This window comes from Pelobates fuscus, chromosome 5, assembly GCF_036172605.1.
Source record: "Pelobates fuscus isolate aPelFus1 chromosome 5, aPelFus1.pri, whole genome shotgun sequence".
In the NCBI taxonomy this organism is placed as follows: domain Eukaryota; kingdom Metazoa; phylum Chordata; class Amphibia; order Anura; family Pelobatidae; genus Pelobates; species Pelobates fuscus.
Window position 1 is genome coordinate 169,251,599 of NC_086321.1, and position 27,130 is coordinate 169,278,728.

At 39.6% G+C, this 27,130-nt stretch overlaps 1 protein-coding gene across 1 annotated transcript in view; it reads right to left on the reverse strand.

Moving 5' to 3' along the window:
* Positions 1-2,118: 2,118 nt before the first annotated feature.
* ANKRD13A (ankyrin repeat domain 13A) overlaps positions 2,119-27,130 on the reverse strand; it is a 42,554-nt gene continuing 17,542 nt past the window's right edge. The window contains exons 4-15 of the mRNA XM_063454651.1: positions 16,656-16,701; positions 16,168-16,311; positions 14,460-14,649; positions 13,143-13,209; positions 12,923-13,004; positions 12,456-12,517; positions 10,259-10,389; positions 9,802-9,959; positions 8,910-9,050; positions 8,051-8,211; positions 5,659-5,726; positions 2,119-4,269 (exon numbers count right to left, since the gene is read on the reverse strand). Of these exons, the coding sequence (XP_063310721.1) occupies positions 4,074-4,269; positions 5,659-5,726; positions 8,051-8,211; positions 8,910-9,050; positions 9,802-9,959; positions 10,259-10,389; positions 12,456-12,517; positions 12,923-13,004; positions 13,143-13,209; positions 14,460-14,649; positions 16,168-16,311; positions 16,656-16,701 (1,446 nt within the window). The 3' untranslated portion in view covers positions 2,119-4,073. The remainder of the gene's footprint in view (positions 4,270-5,658; positions 5,727-8,050; positions 8,212-8,909; positions 9,051-9,801; positions 9,960-10,258; positions 10,390-12,455; positions 12,518-12,922; positions 13,005-13,142; positions 13,210-14,459; positions 14,650-16,167; positions 16,312-16,655; positions 16,702-27,130) is intronic.

Below are 27,130 nucleotides of genomic sequence, written 5' to 3' on the forward strand. Positions count from 1 at the left end.
ACTAGAAGTAATTCTGGAGTATGTAGAGCTCAAAGATCAGAAACTCAGACTCTGGCACTGTCTTCTGGAAATAGCAGTATACTTCATGGAATTATCTTTCCTCACTGTCCAGGAGTACTCGCTCATGAATTAAAGTGGTAGTGGTAATGTGCCAGGTTGCAGGGTACATGCCGCCATCTGCTGAGTGGGACTTTTTGCAGAAGGTGGGGCATAGTCTGAATGGTTTCGATAACATCAGGGTTGGGGATTGAAACAAAGGTTGGGCTCTGATCCTCCTTTCGGTCCCGGTCTGTAGGTTTTCCTGAATAAGTTGGAGAAGATCTAGAAAGTAATGAAACCGCAGAGTTTTCATACAAATCATAAGGAAACCCCTCTAATGTTTTCCTCTGTTTAATTTGACCCATCCAGGGGAAACTCTTTCCAGGAGTTATCACCATCTTCATAATAGTATTTCAGACAGGTGCAGAAGGGGAGGCTGGGACAAGTTAGTTAGTTAGTGGAAAGTCATCTGACGCAGTCAAAAATTGGACTAGGGTGCACTTTCATGGTGGCAAAGTTCATAAGCATTCTATTTTGTTTGTTGAACATTTCTTTGACGTGTACAATCTTTGGATTGCTATAAAGCATCTCCTGGCCGCACCCTTCCCCACACTGCCATATTTGCATGGTCTCTTTGCTGCCAGGCGTAAGGGAGTCCAGTATGATGCCGCGAACACAGAGAACCTTGAAGGCAGGTGGCAACTAATGAATTTTATGAATATATTGGTTGTCTACATTGTGATCAAGAAAAATGTGCCTGCTGGCTGTTCATTGAGCTGCTACTAACTGAAATGGTCTGGGTGCAATGTCCATGTCCCACTTAGTCCTGCAATGTAAATCGTTTTTTTTTTTTGAGAGTTTTTGAGAAAGTGCAGTGTTTAAATTGTAGCACTAAAACAGCCTCTAATGGTGGTCTACCAGACAGCCACTAGAGGCACTTCCTGGATGCTAATGGACTCCAGGTCACCTACATGCGCTGAACGTCCTCACACCCAGCATGAGAACATCCAGTGTCAGTAAAATTCCAAGAGGAAAGCATTGATTGATGTGTCCCAGAAATGCTACACATGACAGAACCTTGAAACTTATTAAAGGGTCAAAATACATCTATGGGCACACTCACCATGTTTTTTGTGAAAACGGATTTGGACCAGTTTGACAATATGCAGGCTTGTACTGACATGCTGTCTAACCCCATTCCCTGCAGCCACAGTAATAAGTAACACCATCACATTATTAACCCCATTCCCTGCAGCCACAGTAAAAAGTAACACCATCACATTATTAAATGCCCATCCATCCATTCTTGGAATGTAGTAATAAGCTGAGAGTGCAGCACTACAAACCAATCAATGCTGTCCAAGGTTGAATAGATTCACTTATAGGCGGTTAGAACAATGACCATTACAATTTAGGTGTGTGTGTGTGTGTGTGTGTGTGTATGTAATGTATATATATACATACACACACACACACGATGGGATAGAGGTGGTGGGTGGTGGGTGTGTTCGTTCACACAACTGTTTCTTTCATAACATTCCATCGTAACTAATATCTGACAAAATGCATATTTTTATTTAAACACCCCAACCAACATGTGTGTTCTAAATATTCATATTTTTTTATGAGAAAAGTAAATGTCCATATGTAATATACTCAGCAAAAAAAAGTATATAATAAGTTAGTCAATATATAATTGTGTGGTTAAACTAATTTGTTCACTAATGTGTGAATTATTGGGAATTAAAGTTAATTAAAAATTTTACACTTTAGTTTAAAATCGCTGACATATAATTATTCCAGTAGTGCTATTTAAGACTAGATTTCAAAGTCCCAACAGATAACTTTAGTTAATAAACTTGATGGTTTAAATTAGCATACCCACCAGTGATAATGATGGTGCCAAAATCTGCAGCAAGATATATACAATCACTGAATTTTTCCACTTTGGCTATTTTGACCTTAAATTTCAAATTTACTTTGAAATCACCTTGAATGCTCACTTAAGTGAATAACCCAGATAGTGTGCTAATCACATATTATAAAGGGAAAAAAAATGGACACACTCTGGGGCAGAACTAGATTAAAACATTTGTACAACTACTTTATTCATACACCATGCACTCCATATACAACATATCTGAACACCTGGATTAGTCAACTCTGTCAGAATTGACAGCAACACACAACATTCCTGCTTACATATACATTTCTTCTGCATGGCTTGGAACCTGTCCTAAACAGAGGTTTGTTTACATATCAAGATTATGAAATCCATCAGTTGCATTACAGTGATTAGATCAATATCTTACAGCAGAAAAAAATATATATGTTATACCACTATATATTCTGAGAGGGGAAATGAAATGTATAAAAAAAGTTGTGTTGAACCTTTTTAATTATTTTAAGGGTGTTTTGCTGAACCATAGAGTGACTGTAAATGCTGCCTCTCAATGGGGACCTTGCATTGACATATTGCAAACATTATATTAATAAATTTAATTCCACTATTTAAAAAAGGTGCAATCCACCATGCTTTAATAAAAAAGCAAAAATATATTTCATAGATATTCCCTTTTAAGAGTGCATTCCCAGTGAATAGTATATTAAGTCTGGAATAAAAAGCACTCCAAATTATCCTATCTGTAGCACCAAAATAGTTATTCTCATGTAACTGTGGAATAGCACAAATCTATATTAATAGTATTTGCATCCAGTCTAGTGCCAAGGGCATGTTGAGAACATCCCTGAAACTATTCAATAGCAGATGGTGCAATGACTTCTGTCAATTTCCCAAACATGATTATTGATCACTGGTTAAAAAAAGCAGTCTTTCAGAGATCAGGTTATTAGCATGGCCTGCATGATCACAGGATGGGATATCAAATGGTCTAAACCAATGCATTTACTGAAAATTTTAAAAGGATTATGATCTGTTCTTTAATTATATACTTAGATTTATTAATAACTAAGGGTTTTTCCCTAAATCCTTTAAGTTTAAACATTTCAGAGAAGGGGGAAAAAAAAAATATGTACAATGAGCCAAAAATAAATAAGAATTAGCAATTTAAGGTCCAAGTTTCTTTCACTTAAGAAACTTAATCTATTTATACATTTAAAAAAGAAAAACATTAAAAAAAAACTAGACAATCATTTAGAATTCTAGATTTAAACTATTAAATATGAAGTATATCAAAATAATTTACAGCACAGAGATGGCTGCCATTTTAGAGCAGAACTGTCATTGACAGGACAGTGATAGGCTAGTGGACAGTGCTCTCCTGCAAGAATATTGCATTAAATAACTCTGCAAAACCAGTTGGAGAGGTGTAATAATGGTCAAGCACAGTCTAAAATCCATGGTATACCTTTATTTTGTGCACACAAAAGGGTACTGGTGTGCTGTAAACACCAAAAGGAACACCATTAATTTGAGGCTGTGCTCATTTTCTCCTACTTCCTGTGTCCATGACAGAATCTGACATTGTGAACAACACAAATGTTAAAAAGATGGATCAGAAACACATATGTGATCCACCCATGGCTACAGAATTATCACCTGATGTTTAAATATGGAGGCATTTGTCTTTTACTGAGAGAAAATGCACTTCTGTGCGTAAGACACACTGGCATTTCATGGATTTTCATGTGAAAAAAGAACAGAAAAAAAAATTGGATGAGAAAAGTTACAGTGTTTACATCAATGCCAAGTCCTCTGATTAAGATTGGTCAAAAAAAGGTAGCATAACCTCATACTGGAAAAAAAATTATAATAAATAAAACAACCCCTCCCTCGCCAAAAAAAAAAACCCAAAACAAACAAATGAACGAGGATATATCCTCCGGCCTGAAAGTATTATAAAAGCAAAGAAAAAAAATTATATAAAATATATCAAAAACGTCTCAGTTCTTTGGTAGATACAGAGTCTGTGGAGTGATGTCTTGTCCCTCAAAGCCTGCAAAAAGCTGCTGGTTTTAAAAAGGTGAGTGCCTGACCCATATAATCAGAGGTTCTTCTCGATTTGCTGTATGGCCTATTTCTCCATGAGAGAGAGTTTTAAGATCTCCTCCAGCTGGGCTTCCTCCTCAAGACGACGTTTCTCCTGCTCCTCTATTTCCTTGGCAGACAATTCCATGGCAATCTGCAAGTCTTTGTCAAAGCTCTGAGAATGGCTACTGAGGTTGGATTGTATACTCTGAGAGTTGGCAAGAATACTCTCCTGCAAGGCCCTGGGAAAGATGAAAAGACATACATTACCAAGAAAAATACACGCACACACATAGATATCTAGATCTATCTAAATCTATATCTATATATCTATATATATATCTATATATATATCTATCTATCTATCTATATATCTATATCTATCTATCTATCTATCTATCTATCTATCTATCTATATATATATATATATATATATATATATATATATATATATATATATATATATATATATATATATATATCTATCTACATATATCTATCTACATATATCTACATATACACACACACACACACACACAGGAATTTTGGGAGTTGGGAGATTCATAAAAATTAGTTTCCATGACCGAGTAGATGTATACAAGTGTCAGCTCAACATCTGCAATGCCAAGTGCCAGGTGCAATGGCATAAAGCACAGCACCACTAGACTTTGAAGCAGTGAAACGTGTTCTTTCAAATGATGAATTACACGTCACTATCAGGCACTCTGATGGCAGAATCTCAGTGTTGAATGCTAGCTAATGGAATGCATAGTATCTGCGTTAACATTTGGTAAAGCAGACTTATAGTTTGGTATAAGCTACTACAGTTCCAAGGTCCATGTAGATCCGCTTTGAAGAGTCGGGCTTGGAGACCGTGATTTGAACCCCACTAAACACACTGGGGATGAACTGGAATGCCAAACGTTAACCAGATGTTCTTGTGCAACATCAGTGCCTGACCTTACAAATGCTATTTTGGTTGAATGGGTACAAAGTCATAAAGGCACAATCCAAAATCTAATGGAAAGCCTTCCCGAAGGGGGGCAGCTGTTCTAGCGAAAAGAACAACAACCTACGTAAGCCCATATAAATGTGATGGTAAAGTGTCTACATACTTTCGGCCACAAACACAATAAAAACTTTATTTAATCCTCAAAACGTGGTAAAGTAGAAAAAAAAAAAAAAATTATGTGTAGTTTCTTACATAGTACTTTAAGCTTCTGGGATATCTGCAGGTTATTAAAAAGAACAAACTCCTACAAAGAGATATTTGCATTAAGGGAAAACTAAATTACAATTATTTATATAAAGTCAACATATTCCGCAGCGCTGTACGAACGGTTAAAACGACATACAATTCTAACAAAACGTGTTTGAAATGCAGAAATGGCCATGATTCGATACATTTCTTCCCTTTGAGGTCATTTTTTTTTTTGGTTTATGGTACTGATTTAATAATGATGACAGAATACCGTAAGTATGGCATGTTTTTGTACTCCCTTATAATAAGCATTCTGACATATATTACATTTTACAAAAAATACTTTACTCAAATCCTTGTTTTAATTTTGCAGTCGTAGATTGTACTTCAACTCTGCTATCTGTTCAACATGCAAAATATAAAACATTACCTTTCATACTGTGTGTCAAACACCTGGTGAGGAGAGATACTTCCATTTGAATGGCTTTGTGACATGGACTGAAGAGAAATCAATAGGAGAAATTAGAAGGCAAATAAAACAGCATGCACACAACAGACATCAAGTCAATACTCTACATTAATTAATAAAGTATACAATACAGTTTACCACCTGCCTTGGGACCACAAGGGACTTGTACACTTATGTTTGTCTAGTTGATGACAGTTTCAAGTTAAATATTTTGTAGTTACAGTTACAGTTAAAGTTTTAGACCGTGTATGCCTTTCCTTGTTCTCTTTCTATTCTTGCTTCCTTAGTAAACCCATGTTCCATTCGAATTCCCTCCCCTATTTGATCAATCCATCCTAACTTTTTCCTGTATCCTCAATGGGACATGCATCACTTTGAGACAACTGTCTCATTCAAAAACTTTAGCTTTAGAGACAGTTGCCTACCTTGGAGGGCTGAAAAAAAAAAAAGCAGGTAAGGGGCTGCTGACCGAACAAGTCATATACTGGAGGAGCTCCTCAGATTTTGTGGGAAATAAAGCTTAAATTGCAAGCCCATCTGCCATTTCTTGCAACTGACATATTTTGACCTGAACAACAACCTGACACTACTTGGGACTGACCTTCCCTATCAGGGACAGGTGCTACTCGCAAAGGACATGTCTGAGGCCTGCTGGACGGAACAAGGCAGTGGAGGTGGCAGACCTCTGCCTTGTAGTGCTCCTGTTATCTCCTGAGCTCACCCCCTCTTCTGGGCAGGTGGTGTTATCCCGGGCCACACTGATCACTTTGGTAATTTATCAGTGTGGCAACACAAAACAAGGTATGAGGAACGGAATAAAAAAATCCAGATATAGCAAAAAAAACACATCAGGAAAAATAGTACTCACAAATGCAGCAAAGCCTCTCACTGCTGCTCAAACAGTGACAATCCACAGTACAAATCAAACAAATAGAGGCTGCGCAAAATGTGGCTATGTGCACAAACAAAGTGCTACCAAAATTTATTGGAGGACAAACTAATAAATAAACGTTTCGGGTACAACCCTTTTTCAATGCACCATGTCATGGTCATGGTGCATTGAAAAAGGGTTGAACCCAAAAAACGTTTGTTTATTATTTTGTCCTCCAAAAAATTTTGGTAGCACTTTGTTTGTGCACATAGCAACGTTTTGCGCAGCCTCTGTTTGATTTGCACTTTGGAAATTTGTAGCTATGCTTAGGATACACTCTTGAACCCGCATCACACTTACCTGGTGGTTTCAATATTGCCAACGCTCCTGTAAATGCAGAGACAAGTGTACCTTGGATGTCATTTGAGATCCCAGCAAGCCCTCCTTGAGGCATTTGACTGTATGCCATTCATTTTGGTAGACCCCAACAGCCAGATCGGATTTACCGGTTTCAACAATTCCTTTACCTCTGTAAATCTACCCTGCATAATCCACCTTAACGTGCAAGATGCTGGGAAGAACCCATGGCTCCTATAGGTTGCTGGTGCAGAGTCTGGTGGAACTATAGGGTAGCTGACAGCACAGCACAGCTTCGTGAAAGGATCTTAAAAGACAACAGAAAAGGGCGAACGACGGCCTGCAATAGGCTTTACACCTGGTACAGATCACAGTGCTTGGCAAGCCCTAACTGAGTGCATGTCACCTTTGCCTGGAGGCTGGTTGGTGCTAACTTCCAGTCCCTAGAGGTATTGAGCTGGTTGACAGAGGGACTGTGTGCCCTGGCCAACTATTATATGCCCGAGTTCCAGTTTCTCTTTTGACAAGTTTTGTATAATGCAGTTGTCACTATATTTCATATTGACCATAAAAAATAAAATAAAAAAAGTAAAAAAAAATTTTCTTCATATTTACCTACTTTTTCATTGTTATGCTTTTCACACCTACTTTAGGGAGACACTGATCGAACCAATCAGTGTCCTATTCCTAGGAATGCTGGAGATGTGCATTGGATATGCCTGACAGTTCTCTACATTGCAGGCGGAAAATCACTTCACCTTGCAAGATCCTGACGGGGTTGAGGAGAGGGAGTCTGATCAGTATGATTATGCAGATCAGGCTCTGGTGGCAGTGATTTCTCTCCTGATGCACAACGATGCCCTGTTTTATCATTAGTGGACTGTCTGAAACTGAGATGGGTGGATAAAGGGGGAGTGAGGCTGCAGAAACTCCCGTAACTGAGAGGCATGCAGAACCTCTTCATTAAACTAAGTGTAATTCACATCTAATTTAACTTTTTGGATCTAGAAGTGGCCTAGGTTACTATAAGGATGTAACTAGTAACAGGTCTTTAAGTCAGCTTGCTTTTCATTGAACATATATGACTTGGATAAGTATGGAAGTGATGGTTCTGCGAGTTCTCACCTGATTCCCACTGCACTCCAACAAACTTTGCTGGATAGCAAACTGCATTATTTCATCATCTTCATCCCGTATGTGCATGCTCCTTCCATTTTCCTGAATATGGTAAGATGAAGGGATTTCAAAGACTGACTGATCCACCTCAAACTTTGGCACAGAAGAGGCTGAATATATATGTATAAAAAAATAAATACAAAATTAACAAGTTTATAAAAAGCACATTACACAGGCAGGAGAACTTACAAGTTGTTGAGTCAACAGGCTGCATCACAATACATGACCTGGAATAACCTTAAATAGGTAATAACAATTGTGAATTGCTGTTCAGAGTTCTTCTGTCCAATCTAGAAAGTAGTGTATTTATGTTCACTGCTGGTGAGGATGTCAGGGAAATAAATGCATCCTCAACATTACCATGAACTTTAGTGAAAGTTTCAAAAATTAAACCAGTAACAGCTGACATGATATTACACTAGACATTTTAGGCACACAAATTGGTGTACATTGTCCATGTACATAAACAGAACAAACAGAGGGTCACAAAACTGGAGGTGAACAGTAAGCATATATGTGGCAGTATCTACAATTGATAAGATATTTCATAATCAATAAGACACTGAGAAATGTCTATTATGTCCATTTCAACAATGTATAATATTTGAATTAAAACAAATATAAAGCATGACAAATGCAAACCTACAATTATTAGATATCACAGTCTCGAGAGCTCTGACATGATGTTATACCTTCCAAATGCCATTACTACAAGATTGCGCAATGGACTGTAGTACATTTAAAATTTCAGACAAATCTACTTGCAGGATACACCAGTCTACAGACAGGCATCATGACATGAACACACCTTGGTCCAGGAGCGGACAATTAGCCTCGTCTTGTGATCCTCTGGGAGTGGATGGCGTGCTGGCACTCTCCTCCGCTGTTGAACATGTATTCACATTGCCAAACGTGATTCTTGCATTCAGTACGTGAAAAAGTGGGATCTCTGAGGAAGAACACATGGGTTTTAATTGACACTACAACAGCACATAATTAGCTTCTCAAACACGTTCTACTTTTTCCTTTAAAATGATCTACAAATAAAAAAACACAAGAGTGTCAACAAAAATACAATTTCTGTTCCAGAGAAACAGATATTGCTTTAACCAACTGCAATCTAATCATTTAAGGCAGGGCAGGCAATGCCAAAATAGTAAACAGAGATCACATGTTGATCATGGAAGCAAGGAAGAAGCAGATTATTTGCTTGAAGATGAGGCTATCATTAGTATTTGTATTTTATTATAAACAATTAGATTCCATTACATAGTCTAGTAAAAATTGTACTAACTTTCTCAGTTAATGAAAAAAAGTGTATATATCTATATCTATCTTACACACACACACTTACTTACACACACACTTACACACACACTTACACACACACTTACTTACTTACTTACTTACTTACTTACAGGGGCACTCTTAACACCAGTCACTGCATGTGCAAAATCTAGGTAGTGTACATTTAACTGTTATAAAGTAATCTAAAAACATTTTTTTTTCTACTGACAACTGTTCAAACAGCAAGGAAGCTATTTTTTATTCACTTTTCTAATCTGGTACAGCGATCAGATTGGTTCCTCTTTCATACAACATTCATGCACACATGTGCAGATAAAGTCAAGTACGCACAACAGAATAAATATGTTTGCGTTCCTCACTGCTCGTTGTTAAAAGCAGAAATACAACCGTACCAATTTTGACTGGAAACCCTGGTGGAAACTGGAGTGTTATAAAGTCTCGAAGATGTGCAAAGTGAGAGCTTGTCCTGGCCATCAGATCAATGATGGGAGTAACTTGTTCCACCAAAGAGAGGGGAAAGTCTTCGCACATCCATAATGTGGCTTTAAACCTTAAAATAAATAAAAAATGATCATGTTACAGTCCTGCAGCTATAAATGTGCCCTTAACCTAGTTTTACAAAACACTGAAGAAAAAACAGAGAAGCATATTCCTAACAAAACTGAAAATATAAGGAAAACTGCGAGTCAGTTGAAAACTAAAAATCTGATTCTAACTTGAAAACGGGAATAAAAGAGACATTTCCATGAGAGTCTTTGATATGTAAACTACTTTTGCATAATTTGCACTACACAGAGAATGCTTGGCTTAGACACTTGCTACCTTCATATTTTCATGCCAAATACTAACTTCTGTGTCCTGATGGTCAACTCTTTGGGCCGACCAATGTCCCTGTTTTTAAGATCAAAATCTGGGTTGAAATATTCCTCAAGCGTGATGGCAGTTGGGTTGTTAGCGGTTGCAAATTCTGTGGTGAGGTCCTAAAAGAAGCAGAATATACAACTTCATTAAGTACAGAATATTAGTAACAACTACAAGCTTCTGCAAAGACTGACAGCACTGTCCAAGTCTCTATACGTCTGGACACACAGACTAATTGACTACATATTAATGACTATGTTATGCTCCAGGAGTCAGAAGCAATCTGCAGGTAAGTATATGCTTAAAGGACCACTATAATGCCAGGAAAACACACTTGTTTTCCTGGCACTATAGTGCCCTGAGGGTGCCCCCACCCTCAGGGACCCCCTCCCGCCGGGCTCTGGGGGGAGGAAGGGGTTAAACTTACCTCTTTCTCCAGCGCCGGGCGGGGAGCTCTTCTCCTCCTCTCCTCCCTCTTCTTCTGTCACCGGCTGAATGCGCATCAAGAGCTGCGCGCACATTCAGCCAGTCCATAGGAAAGCATTCACAATGCTTTCCTATGGACCCTGGCGTCTTCTCACTGTGAAAATCACAATGAGAAGCACGGAAGCCGTCTAGCGGCTGTCAATGAGACAGCCACTAGAGGCTGGATTAACCCTATTATAAACATAGCAGTTTCTCTGAAACTGCTATGTTTATAGAAAAAAAAAAGGTTAAACCTAGCTGGATCTGGCACCCAGACCACTTCATTAAGCTGAGTGCCTATAGTGGTCCTTTAAGCTATACATTTTCCTGGATACAATATTCCTGAACAAACCAATGCCGACCTGAATATAAAATTGTCATTTTATCCACAATTTGTGGATATCATGATCACTTAAATTGTTAATGCAAAACCTTTATAATATTTCAAAAAGTATTAGTAAAGTAGTGTTTTCCTTAAGTTTTGTTGCAGGTTCTGAATCATTATTTCACAGGCCCAGAGTCTAACTTCTGCTTTACCATTGATCATAATATGCCATCTTTCACCAAGCTGGTGGGATAAACTAAAGTCATATGAGATTTTGGTTCAACCCTACAACTAACTAAACATTATAAATAGGTAGTGAAAAATATATTATCATGGGTGTCCATTTAAAAAAAAAAGTTGAAAAGTAATTATTGTTGATCAAATGGTAGAGCATGCTGTTGAGAGCACCTGAGGCATTATAGGGTAATGAAGTTGCCCTGCATGCGTTGAAATAGGGACAATAATTAATTACTTACCCCATTTTTTTTTAAAGGGACACTCTGAACCTCCAAAGTACTTTGGCTTGCTGTAAATCTTTATATGTGAAGAGGGTGTGCTCTTTTTTTCCCCACTTTGAAAAAAGTTCAGATTTTAATAGATATTGAAACTTTTATGAACTTATCTGGTTACACCCCCATGGTTGTTAGACAACCAGTACTGTCACTTCCTGGGTTGGTTAGCTCAGTGGAGCAAAACTCAATACAAATGCTATTGCCCAGAGCACCTGCCTTGCAAAGACTTGAGCTGCATTGGGAAGTCTGTGTTTGGACAGTCACAGAAAGTCTTGGTGGGGTTAAAAGAGGAGGGCTTGCAAAGGCTGCAGGCAAGATAAATGCATGTTTTGCAAGAGGTTTTTAGTTATACCCAAATGATAAAATGCATAACTAACAATGCATGTTTTCACCGGGGGTATATCTATTAAACACTGATTTTTATTTATTTTATATTTAGGCAGTGCAGTGTTCCTTTAACGGTGGAACAACTATTTTTTCCCCACTCATACTACTGGCTGCCTTTATTAACACAACATTTAGACAGTTTTTATTTCATACATAAAAACACACAATCTTATATACTCTTCACTGCTATTTTTATGAACACAATGAATAACAGAAGGGACTTGGTAGTAGTTAAAGCCCAAATAATGTCTGGGTCTCACTTTTTCTCAAATCACTTTGCTGTTTGAACAAATCCAGGGTACTGCCCAGTATTAAGAGATCACCCCCTTCTCAGCCACATTGATAACGCAGAATTTGCACTTCCACATTAGCAATATCAGTTTCAATCAATCTGGATGGAAGTTATTAAGGGTCCTGTGGCAGGTTACTAAAACCAAACTCAAATATTTCAATGTTATCAACATTTTCACAATCCTAAAGCAATGCAGAAACTCACCCCCTGAGCTCCGAACTGGTGTTCCACTGTTCCCAACAAGGACTCCAAAAAGTTTCTATCAGCTAAGGATACACACAATGCATGGAAACACTTGTCATTAAATGGAAAGTACACATGCTATAGCTCCCATGTACTATCTTCCCTTAGTCTCAGTCCTCTCTTGCACACAGATATTCCATATGATGCATTTTTACCAACTACTAAGGTAATGTCTTTCTTAAAAGTACGGGTTCTCCATGATTTGAACTAAAGCAATATCTGTAGCAAAATCATGATGCTATCCTATTATATTTCTTATGTCACACGATGAGGCTGAGCCATAAACATCTAAATCTGTATGTTCAGTATAACCATAACAAGGTCCTAATTTTAGCAACAGTGAATAGACAGCAAAGGAAATGAAAACACATACAAGGAAGCATGATATTATACACAAAGAAAAGTAGCAAACTATGAATTATTTTTACCTTTATAACGAGACTTTTCGTCTTCTGTCAAATGTTCTGTCCGTGTTTTTGTCACAACGTTAACATTGTTGGCCGAATACACCTTTCAAAATAAAAATAAAAAGTTAAAATCAATAAAAATAATGAAAGCAATCCACTTAAAAATGTATATCTTTGAACATACAAACAAGCTTAACAAGCAGGTCACCCTCCAAGAGTAATCGGTCACTGGTTTCATTACCTTTGCTTCATATCCATTCACGGTTTCTGCTTTATCCGTCCTCCATCCCCAAAACCCAGCCTTTGTTCTGAAAAAACAGAATGTTGTGTGAAGTGATGCACTGTAACGGTGAAGGCTATTTTGACATCTCAGAGCACTACTTTATTAGTTCTTACACATCGAGGGCACTAAGATAGCAATATCAGTATTACAATACAGACAACCTTCACGCATTTAAAGGAACACTCCAAGCACTATAACCACTACAGACAGCTGTATAGTTTTAGAACAGTTTGAATTCTTACCTGGGGACTGTTGGGCACCATTTTCCACCTCTACTACGCCCTAGGGAGAGCTGGAAGCTTCTACGCAGGATATTCTGTTTCCTCTCCTGAAAGAGCTAGCTCATTGGCTGGAAGCATCAGCCAATCACTCCCAGCCAATGAGCTTATCATTGCACTGCTGAGCTTAGCTTTGAAAGCTAGGCAGTAGTGGATGCAAGGTGCAGCACCTGGCATACCCCAGGTAAGAAAACTGTTTGAAAACAACTTCCTTACAATGGGGGACACCAGGGCACCTCTGAAGTTACTTCCCCCACCCCCAAAATCAAATATTTACACACTGCCTCTCACAATTAGAAGGTTTAAAACCGAACTAAATAATGCTTTCCGATAGGGAAATCTTAATGCGAGCATGGCCATTGCTGCGCATGCATGTTAGGTCTCCCCTGCCACATGACGTCAGTGAGTGAGGAGCGGGCACGGACATCGCTGTTGGACCCAGGTAAGTGACAGAAGGTTTTTTTAGCCCCTTCTCCACTGCACTATAGTTTCCCTTTGATATAGTTGTTCTGGTTACTAGAGCCTGTCCATGCAGGCTGAGCAGTGTAAAGACTGCCACTTCTACTATACTTTCACTCTGATATCCTGGATTCATCCATGCAAAAATTGCAGGATCTTTGTTTAGAGTCTCCACGATCTGCATAGAGATCCAAACCGCTCCCGATTTCAGACTCTATACAACGAGATGCTGATTGGCATTGTGCAATCTGGATTAATAGTCTCCGTCTGGTAGGTGGGGCCTCGCGGAAACTGGTGTGCCAGGGGACTAAATTAAGTAAAAGCTTTTTCAATGCCCACAGGGCTGCTAAATAATCTAAATCGTTACTAAAGCAATATACAGGTTAATATTCCTAGTGCTCTAATTTTCCTTCAATATCACAAAACAACATGAAAAAAAAAAAACATTTGCAACAAATAAACATGTATTCTATTCAATGAGGAAGTCAGCAAAATCACTCATAGCAGGTTTGTATTCTATTTACCTATTTCCATTTACCTTTCAAATGCAATGGTTGCTGTATCTAGCGAGGTATTAATAACAGGAGAGGTAAGGCGCTTGCTGACTTCTCTTTCTGCTGGCTGCATTGAATCCAGAGTGATGCCCTCAATCTCCTGTGAGATGTCAAACCTTTCTTTGGTGACAGTTTTGTCATCATGATTGATCTCCATCAACTCTGCCCAGTTATCTATGAAATTGGAAGACAAATAACTACCAGATTCTTAATTTTTACACGTGAATGGAAATAATCTTTGCCTCTCATTGGTTAAAGTGGAGTACGAGAAAGACAACAAGTCAGGAACAAAAATACACATCTCAAAACAATTTTATGGCAAGAAGTCTCCTATAACTTTTCAATTTAAATAGACCAACTGGTCAGTGGATGGTACTGATTGACGTACACACATTGTCTTAATCTCCATTATTAAATTACATTATTAGGACAGGCCACTGAACAAATTCTACAACTGAGTAATCAAGCTGTCATGTATATAATGTGTCATGTTAAAAACAAGTTAAGAAAAGCTGTTTTGTGGTTGTTTGTTGCTCTGTCAAGGTCATAAGCAGGTCTATAACATATCAACTAGAAATACATTGTAATGACTACTGTTTGTTTTTATTGACTTCTTATGTGCTTTTACAAGAAACACACAGACATTGAAACAATACTAATAAGTCGCATTGCATGGCCGAAACCAGAAAAATCTATTCCTCTACAAAAAAAAAAAGTTATCAAAGGTTAGATAATAGCTACACATAGATGTTTTTATGAGATCTTTTCAAGTTTCTGTGATCATATAATGCAGGGGTCGACAAATCCCAGGCGGTGGCTGTTTGTCAGCCCTCAAGTGCATGGAGACTGACAGCGAGAGAGCAGAAATCGACATGCAGCTCTTGCTCTGCTCCCCCGCGTGATCTGCTGTAATACCTGGAACCGGAATATGACGTCACTCCGAAAAAGTCATCACTAAACCGCGAGGTTGAAGATTACCCAAGCCCTACTGGGCCCCAGGGAAAGGATCCATTCTAACTCTTCCAAAGGTAAGACGACTCAGTGGACATAAATTAAAATAGAAAAAAATTATAATTTTTGAGGAGTTTAAGCATGCGTGGGATAGGCATAAGGCTATCCTAACTATAAGATAAGGCCAGGGACTAAGGAAAGTATTTATAAATTTGGGCAGACTAGATGGGTCGAATGGTTCTCATCTGCCGTCACATTCTATGTTTGAGTGTATGACAAAATGTGTGTGTGTGTGTGTGTGTGTTTGTGAGTGTGTCAGTGAGTGTGTCTGTTTAGGTTACCGGCCCCCCTCTGATCGCATGGGATGTGTTTTTACTCACCTTTTTCCCCACGCCGTGCTTGCTATGGCTGACAATCCAATGCTTTCCCATAGGAAACTACTGTGCATGTGTTTTAAAAGATCTACTTGCTGTATTTATGCATGTTTTGCAAGCACTCTCTGCTGTGCATTTAAACATACCAAGCAAGTACAGTTTCCTACAGAAACTGTAGGATAACGTAACAATATACAAACAATATATAAAAAAAACGAAAAAAAAACCTAAACACAACAACAAATCAAATAGATGTTTTTTTTTTCTCCCCCCCCAATTGCTCTCAGTCTAAAGATGCTTTAATTCACCCAGTACAATAGATCCTGAGGACAAATAATAGTAGGCATTGAAAAGAAATGCACCATACCTTCTTCTTTAAATATAAAGCTATGCTTCCCTCGAATCCAGCTCATGTTTTCAAATCCCAGCAAGGTGGCATCAACTCGAAGTTTGGCACCACTTTTCCATATTCGACAGACATCGCTGGGGCACACCCTGGACAGCAGTGGTACTGGATGAAAAAGGAAAAAAAGAGCCAACATGAAACGTGATAACATTAAATCAAGCATACAAAAATACACATCTATGAGTTTTTTGGCTTCTCCTTTTTGCCTATTTTATTTATGGCATTTTCCCCCCCCCCATAAAGCTTCCAAGGTTACATAGATTTTGGAATCTCATAGCACAGTACTTGAATGCTTAGGCGATACTGTACATGAAGGCCTGACCTTAAAATGGATATTTGATGTGCCAGATGACTGGGAACCTCCCGTCCCATATTACAGTCCTCACTCTTGCATATGGGATGAAAGAGTAGAGCAATAAAACCAGAAATATATATAATCTTACACTTACCCCAACTTGTAAACTCCCACTTCATTTCCACATAAAAATCAGATGCCTAATTAAAAAGAAAAAAAAAAAGAAAAAACTACTTAGCTTTCAAAAGTTATGAGATATATAGGAAGGAACTTTATTTGGATCATATTTAAGAATTAGTTTAAATCCAATTCTCTGTGAAAGAGGACTATAAAGGAAACTATATATAAGTATCAATAACAGAGCTATTTACTTAAGTGTATTATTGGGAACTGTGAAGGCTAGCCCACTGGGGCAGCTCCTCACCAGTTTTTGTTACAATAAATGTATTTATTTTTCAATGAAACTATATACTTTTTTCTGATATTTATTTATTATCCCCCATCAGTGCATGCCTTAATAAGATTAAAGCAGGACTTCCAGAGTCCCAGATACTGCTTGCCCTGAGACCAAAATCCAACGTGGTGACAGGCAGTGACTGCCAGCGAGTTAACCTGCTCCCTGGCTATTACCATTGCCCAATCTATTAATAGGGGAACCTAATGCATTGCAATTGATCCGGCGTTTTCCTATGGGGGATTTGAAGATACTGGACGTCCTCATGCAACAGCAGACACTAGAGGCAGGCTTAACCCTGCAATAAAAAATAAATAAAAAAACATTGCAGTTTCTCTGAAATTACAAATGTTTTAGATTGCAGGGTTAAAGGAACAGAGAAAGCGCACCAAGAGCACTTAAATGAGATTAAGTGGTCTGGGTAACTATAGTGTCCCTTTAACTCTATATCACTAAAAGAGTTAAACGTACAAAACAAAACCTAGCCGTTTAAAAAGAAAGATTGCCAATAGATTGAATTGGGTTGGTGATTGAGGGTCATTCCACACCTTTTCCTATTGGTGTCATTCTTCTTGCGGTCTTTATGCATGTTGAAAAATATAAAGCAGCACAGCTTTATTACCTTTTACATTTCTGGACTTTCTACATATTTTTAAAGTAAAAGTGCCATGTAGACATAATCGTATTGATGAGTAAAACCTGAAATGAGTGGGCAACGTTAATACTATGGTACAGTTTTGGTGCCCTACCAACCTAAAATGTCACCAGCCGAAGAGAACCTTCTCCAAAGAGAATTAATATTTTAGGCCAAATGGAAAAGTTCAATGTCTGCTATTTTTTAGTATGACCGGTTTAGTCTAAAATTTTAATAAGCAATATGTTAGAATATATTTGTTTAAGGCAGGGACCTAAATTAGTAATCCATCCCTTACCTTCAAATATTTGCTTAGTGAGCAATTCTTAAATTGCAAAAATAAACAAGTTCAACAAAACACCTTCATTAGACTCTTCCCAAAGTCAAAGGCCTCTCCTGTCTAAAGGAAGAGGGAGTGTTGCTAAAATAGCAAAATGTATTGTGGGCAGCTGTCCAGGTAAGCCTTAACAACATGATGTATCTCTTCCACGCAATGGGGATTATAATATAACAAAACAAACAAAAGGTTTAGGAGTCACTTATAGCAAAGTGTTTATGTACCTCCTAGTCTTTCCCTTTAAAAGTATTGTCAATGGAGTGAATTGGGTTGTGATGGAGAGACACTCCACGCACCATAACAACTTATGATCACAAGTTGGCTTATAACTGAAGTGACTGGTAAAACATATACTGCACCAGCCCCTACATCACATTGTGCTGCACCCATGTGTGATCATCAGCTGAAAAGACTGGAGCATCCAGATATGTTCACAAAACTTTAAGAGGTCTGTAAATATAGACATACATTGAACAGAAAACCCCACAAAAACATATATTTGTTTGTTTTTTTCTTTTCAGAGACAGAATAATATAAATGTCTCCTTTTATGCATCACATCAACTCCTAGGGTTTCTCTAATGAAGGAAACACTGGATTGTAAAATAGCATTATGTGAAAAACAGGAAACTGCAATAAACACATTACAAGCTATTTTTGTAACTGGCTTTTTACTGTAGGTTTTTAAACTAGGATTTATGGAATATACTCAGCTCGAGTCATGGAAAAATAATAGGAGCAATGGGCGAGTCACTTCCTGGATCTCTATGACCTCACAATAGAAGCTGCAAAGCATTATCTATATAATTAATAAATATATATTTTTTAAAAATGGAGGTGAGGTTGCAGGCAATGGTCAGGGAGTCCGGAGTTGACCAACTTACAAACATATCAAAAGAAGCTGCAACAGATTAGTCCTTGACTTTTTTGTTTACATCACTAGTCTGATAAGATTTTACAAGGCTTTACTTTGAGCACAATAGATAGACCAATACACACATAATGTGTGAAATCGGATATCACTAATGGCCGAGGAGAAAATTTTACATTAATTTAATAAAAGGAAAAAAAAAATACACATATATACACAAATACATGCAACCACCACAGTGTTGAAAGTTCCTCTTTAAGAGTCAGATTTCAGCAAGCTTCTATTATAATTAATAAACAATGAATGGGTCATGGACCGTACATTGATTTAAAATTAGATTATTCCCCTAGCAGAATGGAAAGGAAGTTGAACTAAACAAGGCCTTTGGGCCTGCCAGATGCTTGCAGTAAACTGTGAAGTCCACAGATCTGGCTTTGTTCAAGATTTAAAGCTGTAGTGACCATCTCAACATTATGAAAGTCACTTAATATGTCGATATACTGTATATTTTGCTTCATTCTTGCTTGAGAAATTGTTCAGAAGAATATAAAATACTACTTTAACCTGCATTGTGATTGCTAAAGCGGTATCTTTTTTTCCCCAGTAAAATTCAATGCTTTCATTCAACCATGATTTGGCACAAACAGAAGCAGAGATTGAATGGAGGAAAGCCATGGGTCGTTCACTTGCAGAAATACTGATTCAAACTACTACAAAAATAAAAAGAAATAAATGAATCAGATGCATCAGTGACAAACAACAACAACAAAAAAAGAGGAGAAAAAAAAAAACACTTTTCTTGATTGCTTTTAGTTTCCTGAGCTGAAATACGGATTTGCTGGCCATGTTCAAACAGTTAATATAATTCAAAAGGTGTAGGAGTTATAAACATAAATCAGGGGAAAATAAATAAAATAGATTACATTGAAGAATTTGAAATAATCATGAATATCAGAAGTCAAAGTTCCACTTTTTAGCTTGGAAAACATGTGAAAAGTGCAATATAAATAAAATGGGATACACAAAAAAAAAAACAATAACCCAAAAACACAAAGCAATCCGTTTATTCCCTAAAGCCGAGATTCAAACTGAATCTCAAATTTTAGAGCAAAGTATTTAAATTAGAAAAATTCTCCTAGTCTGTAAGGTTTTCAGTTTTACTATTTTGGCCTCAAGTTTAAAATTTACATGGAATTATTGACTATTTAGTAAAGAAACCTAAATGCCTTGCTGTTCTTTGGTTCATAAGATTTGTTTGCATCACTGGTTCAATGAAGTCCATAAAATGAAACCACGTAATGCAAACCATTGTTCACAGAACTCAATTAATTTTAATGTTCTGAGTTGTGCTATGAGAGTCAGACTAATGCAATGATTATAATTCAAAATGAAAACTATGAAAGATTATTCACATAAGTGAACAGGAGCAAGTCTCCTTTTAGGTGTCACACTGCATCAGCTTGTAATCAGGAGTAAAGGGTTTAAAGCTAAGATGCAAGTGTTTTTGAAGAAGGAATATATATATATATATAATTAGAATACATTATCGAATATATAATGATGTAAAGGTATCTGGAGCCTGCAGGGGTTTCCATCCAGACAGCGATCAATCAACAAACTGATCAATTTTTCCATTGTTATTAGGCTGGAAATCACATACGGCGATATATGGTCATCCTGTGTTTTCTCAAACACATTAGTGAAACTGCTATGTTTACTTATGGGTTAATCCAGACTCTAGTGGCTGTCTCACTGACAGCCGCTAGAGTCGCTTCCATGCTTCTCACTGATTTTCACAGCGAGAAGACGCCAGCGTCCATAGGAAAGCATTGAGAATGCTTTCCAATGGACTGACTGAATGCGCGCGCGGCTCTTGCCGCACATGCGCATTCAGCCGATGACGTCGGAAGGAGGAGGAGAGTCCCCATCGCCGAAGGGATTAAACCCTTCCTCCCCCCCGAGCCCGGCGGGAGGGGGGACGACGACGACCCAAAGACCCTGGAAGACAAGTTTGTTTTCCTGGCACTATAGTGGTCCTTTAAGTTGTAACCAAATACAAGCTGCTAGAGTACAGTGAAGCATACAGTATACTTCTATACAATAGTGCAGGACGTCTCTTGCTGAATTAACACAGAAAGGCTCTTGGTTCTGTGTGAATAATAAATAGGAATGGAATCATAGTGTAGTACATAACCTCATGTGTACTACTGAGGGTATACACTACACTATGATTGTATTCCTATTTATTATTCACACAGAACTAATAGCCTTTCTGACAATTTAAATTCAGAAATAAATATTGTACTGTATTGTATATGCAGTTGTAATCACAATTATTCAATCCCATTGAAAATCAGGTTTATTGTCAAAATAGACAGACTTTCAGCTGTTTGCAATGAACGAATTAAACAAAAGCAATTGAAATAGTGCAACACAACTAATGCTTCAATTGGTTTCCCCAAATGCAACTGAAAATGCAGCTTTTAATGACTTCTACAGTCTCATTATAATTCAACCCCTTCATGACAAGCATCTTTAGTACTTAGTAGAGCGCCCTTTTGCCGTTATGACCTTCTGCAAATGAGATGCATTGCCAGACACCAGCATCTGGAGGAATCTTATCCAATTGTTCATGAGCAATGGCCTCCAGTTCAGTAATATTATTGGGTTTGTGTGCTGCAACTGCCTTCTACAAATCCCACCAGAGATTTTCAAAGGGGTTTAAGTCAGATGACTGATTTCCACTGTAGAATTTTCCAGGATTTCTTCTGCAACCTGTCAGGATCGGGACAGGGATCCAACACGCAGAGTACAAACAGTAGCCAGATACGTATACCGGACCTTAGAATGGCCGGACTAACGTAAGTAGTACAGTATAGAATGATCAAAGACAAGCCGAGGTCGAGGGTAACAGAAGACAGGTAAGCGAGAGACAAGCCGAATCAAGGGTAACAGAGATAAGCAGAGTAAGGTAAACAAGCCGGGTCAACACCAAAAGGGATAATAGAATACACAAGCACTGAGTGACTAGAACAAGCTAGAACCACGACAGGGCAATGAGCTAATGAAAGAAGCTCTGTTAAATACCCTGTTCAGAGCAGTAACCACGCCTCCAAGGCGTCCTGATTGGTCCTGCAGCCATTGACTGACAGGTTGTTCCGGGGGAGTGTCCTGATGACTACTTCCTGCCTAGATGCTGTAAAAGGCAGTCACTCCCTCGCGGCCGGCCTAGCATGACCGGATAGACCGTGGGGAAGGGAGCCATCAGGCCGTCTGGATGAAGGAACAGCTAAGTCTCTACCTCTTTCGGAGGTAGAGACCACAGGTACCCTGACAGTACCCCCCCTCTCAGATACGCCCACCGGGCGGAATGAACCGGGACGAGATGGGAAGCGAGAGTGATACGCCCTGCGGAGACGGGGAGCATGAACATCCTCCTGAGGTACCCAACTCCTCTCCTCAGGACCATATCCCTTCCAATCAACCAGATATTGTACTCTCCCCCGGGAGATTCGAGAATCAATAATAGAGTTAACCTCATACTCCTCCTGACCCTCCACCTGAACGGGGCGAGGAGGGGCTATTGTGGAGGAAAATCTGTTACATATGAGTGGTTTCAGCAATGAAACGTGAAACGAGTTCGGGATGCGTAAGGTATTAGGAAGAGCTAAACGATACGCAACTGGATTGATACGGGTCAGCACCCTGTAGGGTCCAATATAACGAGGAGCGAACTTCATGGAGGGCACTTTTAAACGGATGTTCCTCGTGCTCAGCCATACCCTATCACCTGGAACAAAGACCGGAGCCGCCCTTCTACGTTTATCAGCGTGTTTCTTGACCAACATAGAGTTGTGCACAAGGATTTGTCGAGTTTGAGCCCACAACTTCCTCAAATTGGCAACATGAACATCAACCGACGGCACCCCCTGGGAAGGGGAATCCGAAGGAAGAATAGACGGATGAAAACCATAATTCATGAAGAAGGGGCTTGAAGGAGTAGAATCGCAAACGAGATTGTTGTGTGCAAACTCCGCCCAAGGAATCAAACCGACCCAATCATCCTGGTGTTCAGAAACAAAGCATCGTAAATATTGTTCGATTTTCTGGTTGGTACGTTCAGCAGCTCCGTTAGACTGAGGATGATAGGCAGAAGAAAAGTTTAATTTAATACCAAGTTGAGAGCAGAAGGACCTCCAAAAGCGGGAAACAAATTGGGAGCCTCTGTCCGATACAATTTGAGAGGGTATCCCATGTAGGCGAAAAATCTCCTTAGCGAATATCTCTGCCAATTCGGGAGAAGACGGGAGTTTAGGCAGGGGAATGAAGTGTGCCATCTTAGTAAATCTGTCAACCACGGTGAGGATAACAGTCTGTCTTTTAGAGATAGGTAGATCGACAATAAAGTCCATGGCCAAACAGGACCATGGTTTTTCTGGAACCTCCAAGGGGTGCAGGAATCCACATGGAAGCGTATGGGGTTGTTTGGTTTTAGTACAAACTTCACATGCAGCGATGAACTCCTCAATATCCCTCCGTAAAGCAGGCCACCAGAAGTCCTTAGAGATCAACGCGTAAGTTTTGCGAATACCAGGATGTCCCGCCATCTTGCTATTATGTAAACACTGTAAAAGTTCCAGTTGAAGAGCAGGAGGAACGAAATGACGGCCCGCAGGAGTCTGTTTAGGTGCTAGATGTTGCAACTTAATGATCTCGGCCAGTAATGGAGAATGAATCCTGAGATTCGTATTAGCAATGAGATTGCATTTCGGAACTATAGAAGAAAGAACTGGTTCAGGTACAGTAGAAGGTTCATATTGGCGAGATAATGCATCGGCTTTAGAGTTTTTAGAACCAGGTCTGTAAGTCAGTACATAATTGAAGTGAGTCAGGAATAAGGACCAACGAGCTTGTCTAGAGGATAAGCGCTTAGCCTCCCCAATATAGGACAAGTTTTTGTGGTCCGTCAAAATCGTAATAGGGTGTAGGGTCCCCTCCAACAAATGTCTCCACTCCTTTAAGGCTTTAATGACTGCTAACAGTTCCCTTTCCCCGATGTCATATCTGCTCTCAGGCCCAGAAAATTTCTTAGAGAAGAAACCACAAGGGTGTAACGGTTTATCCACCCCTAACCTTTGAGACAGAACAGCCCCAACTGCTGTCTCAGAGGCATCGACCTCGAGCAAGAAAGGCAGAGTCGTATCAGGATGGACTAGAATGGGAGCAGAGGCAAAAAGTTCCTTGAGAGTCTTGAAAGCACCAAGAGCTTCCTTAGACCAGAACTTAGTATCAGCCCCTTGTTTGGTCATATTGGTAATAGGCGCAATGATAGAGGAGTATCCTTTAATGAAGCGCCTATAGTAGTTGGAAAAACCAATAAACCTTTGGATAGCCTAGAGTCCTTTGGGCAAGGGCCAGTCTAAAATAGATTGGAGTTTTACAGGATCCATTTTAAAACCCTCCCCAGAAATCACGTATCCAAGAAAGTCTACCTGAGACTGATCAAAACTGCACTTTTCCAATTTGCAATATAGACCATGTTGCAGCAGCTTGTGTAATACCTTTCTGACCTGTCTATGGTGAGTCTCAATCTCCTTAGAGTGTATTAGTATGTCGTCCAGGTAAACAATAACACAATCATGCTGAAACTCCCTAAGTACCTCATTAATCAAATCTTGAAATACTGCAGGAGCATTGCATAGTCCAAATGGCATAACAGTGTATTCGTAATGGCCATACCGGGTATTGAATGCCGTCATCCACTCGTGACCTTGCTGGATTCTCACCAAATTGTAAGCCCCTCTGAGATCTAACTTGGTGAAGATTTTGGAGCCCTTAAGACGATCAAATAACTCGGTAATCAGTGGGATAGGATAGGCATTTCTGACAGTTATTTTATTCAAGCCTCGGTAATCGATACAAGGTCTCAGCGTGCCATCCTTCTTCTTAATGAAAAAGAACCCAGCCCCGGCCGGAGAAGAAGACCTCCTGATGAATCCCTTTTCTAAATTCTCCTGAATATACTCCTCTAGAACCGAGTTCTCCTGAACAGACAAAGGATATACATGGCCCCTCGGAGGCATAGTGCCGGGTAGCAGCTTAATCTTACAGTCAAATGACCTGTGTGGAGGCAAAGAATCGTCATTCTTCTTGTCAAACACTGCCCTTAAGTCTAGGTAAAGGTCTGGTATTTGTCTTTCTGTGGACTGAGTAGGATTCTCCGGTATGTTAATATTAGCTAATGGAGAAACCTTGCACAAACACCGATCCTGGCAGCCCTGGCCCCACGAGAGTATCTCTCCTAACTCCCAATCGATAATAGGGTTATGTTTTTTCAACCATGGGTACCCCAGAACTATGGGAACGGAAGGAGACGAAATGAGCAGAAGAGATAAATTCTCCACGTGTAGGATACCAACATTTAAATCAATGGGTACGGTCTCACGAAAGATAACAGGGTCTAGTAGTGGTCTACCATCTATGGCCTCAACGGCCAAAGGTGTCTCCCTTAGCTGGGATGGAAAATTGTTCTTACTAGCAAAGGCTTGGTCGATAAAATTCTCAGCAGCACCGGAATCTATCAATGCCATAGCCCTTACTACTTCCTTCCCCCAAGTTAAGGAAACTGGTAGCAGAAGCCTGTGATCCTTATAATTAGGAGTAGAGGACAAAATAGAAACACCCAAGGCCTGTCCTCTAGAGGGACTTAGGTGCGAGCGTTTCCCGGGCGGTTAGAACAGTTCGAGAGTAAATGACCCTTGGCTCCACAATACATACACAAACCCTCTCTTCTCCTGTGCTGTCTTTCCTCCTCAGAGAGGCGGGTATACCCTATCTGCATAGGTTCAGTAAGCAAAGATATCGTGGAGTCAGGACTTGGAAAAGCAGGAGCTAACCTAAAAGAAGGTCTCTGGTTCCTCTCTCGAGTGTTCTGTCTCTCTCTTAGACGTTCATCTATACGAGAGATGAACGAAATTAAATCCTCTAAATTTTCAGGGAGTTCTCTGGTAGCAACCTCATCAAGGATTACATCAGATAGGCCATTCAAAAATACATCCATATACGCCTGCTCATTCCACTTGATTTCTGCCGCCAGAGACCTGAACTCTAGTGCATAATCCACCAGTGTTCGGTTCTCCTGTCTCAGGCGCAACAGTAATCTGGCTGCATTAACCTTTCTACCTGGAGGGTCAAATGTTCTTCTAAAAGCAGCTACAAATGCGTTATAGTTATAAACTAATGGGTTATCGTTCTCCCATAGTGGGTTGGCCCATCTCAGAGCTTTCTCAATGAGTAGGGTGATAATAAATCCTACTTTTGCCCTATCTGTAGGATAAGAGCGAGGTTGCAATTCAAAGTGGATACTAATTTGGTTTAAAAAACCACGACACTTCTCAGGAGCCCCACCATAGCGTACTGGGGGGGTAATGCGAGAAGAAGCACCCACTGTGGTTACCTCTAGACCTGAACAGACAGGAGAAACAGGGGTATTACGTATCTCCTCTGGTGGGTTATTGGCACAAGCTAATAGAGCCTGTAGCGCAAGCGCCATCTGATCCATTCTGTGATCCATGGCTTCAAACCTAGGATCAGGAGCAGCCAGCTGACTGTTTGTACTTGCAGGATCCATTGGCCCTGTCGTAATGTCAGGATCGGGACAGGGATCCAACACGCAGAGTACAAACAGTAGCCAGATACGTATACCGGACCTTAGAATGGCCGGACTAACGTAAGTAGTACAGTATAGAATGGTCAAAGACAAGCCGAGGTCGAGGGTAACAGAAGACAGGTAAGCGAGAGAGAAGCCGAATCAAGGGTAACAGAGATAAGCAGAGTAAGGTAAACAAGCCGGGTCAAAACCAAAAGGGATAATAGAATACACAAGCACTGAGTGACTAGAACAAGCTAGAACCACGACAGGGCAATGAGCTAATGAAAGAAGCTCTGTTAAATACCCTGTTCAGAGCAGTAACCACGCCTCCAAGGCGTCCTGATTGGTCCTGCAGCCATTGACTGACAGGTTGTTCCGGGGGAGTGTCCTGATGACTACTTCCTGCCTAGATGCTGTAAAAGGCAGTCACTCCCTCGCGGACGGCCTAGCATGACCGGATAGACCGCGGGGAAGGGAGCCATCAGAACGTCTGGATGGAGGAACAGCTAAGTCTCTACCTCTTTCGGAGGTAGAGACCACAGGTACCCTGACACAACCAAGCCCTGGTGGAATTTGAGGTATGCTTGGGATCATGGTCTTGTTGGAAGGTCCAATGACGCCCAAGCTTCAGCTTCCTCATAGACAGCGAGACATTTTCTCCTAGGATTTCCTGATACTTCAAT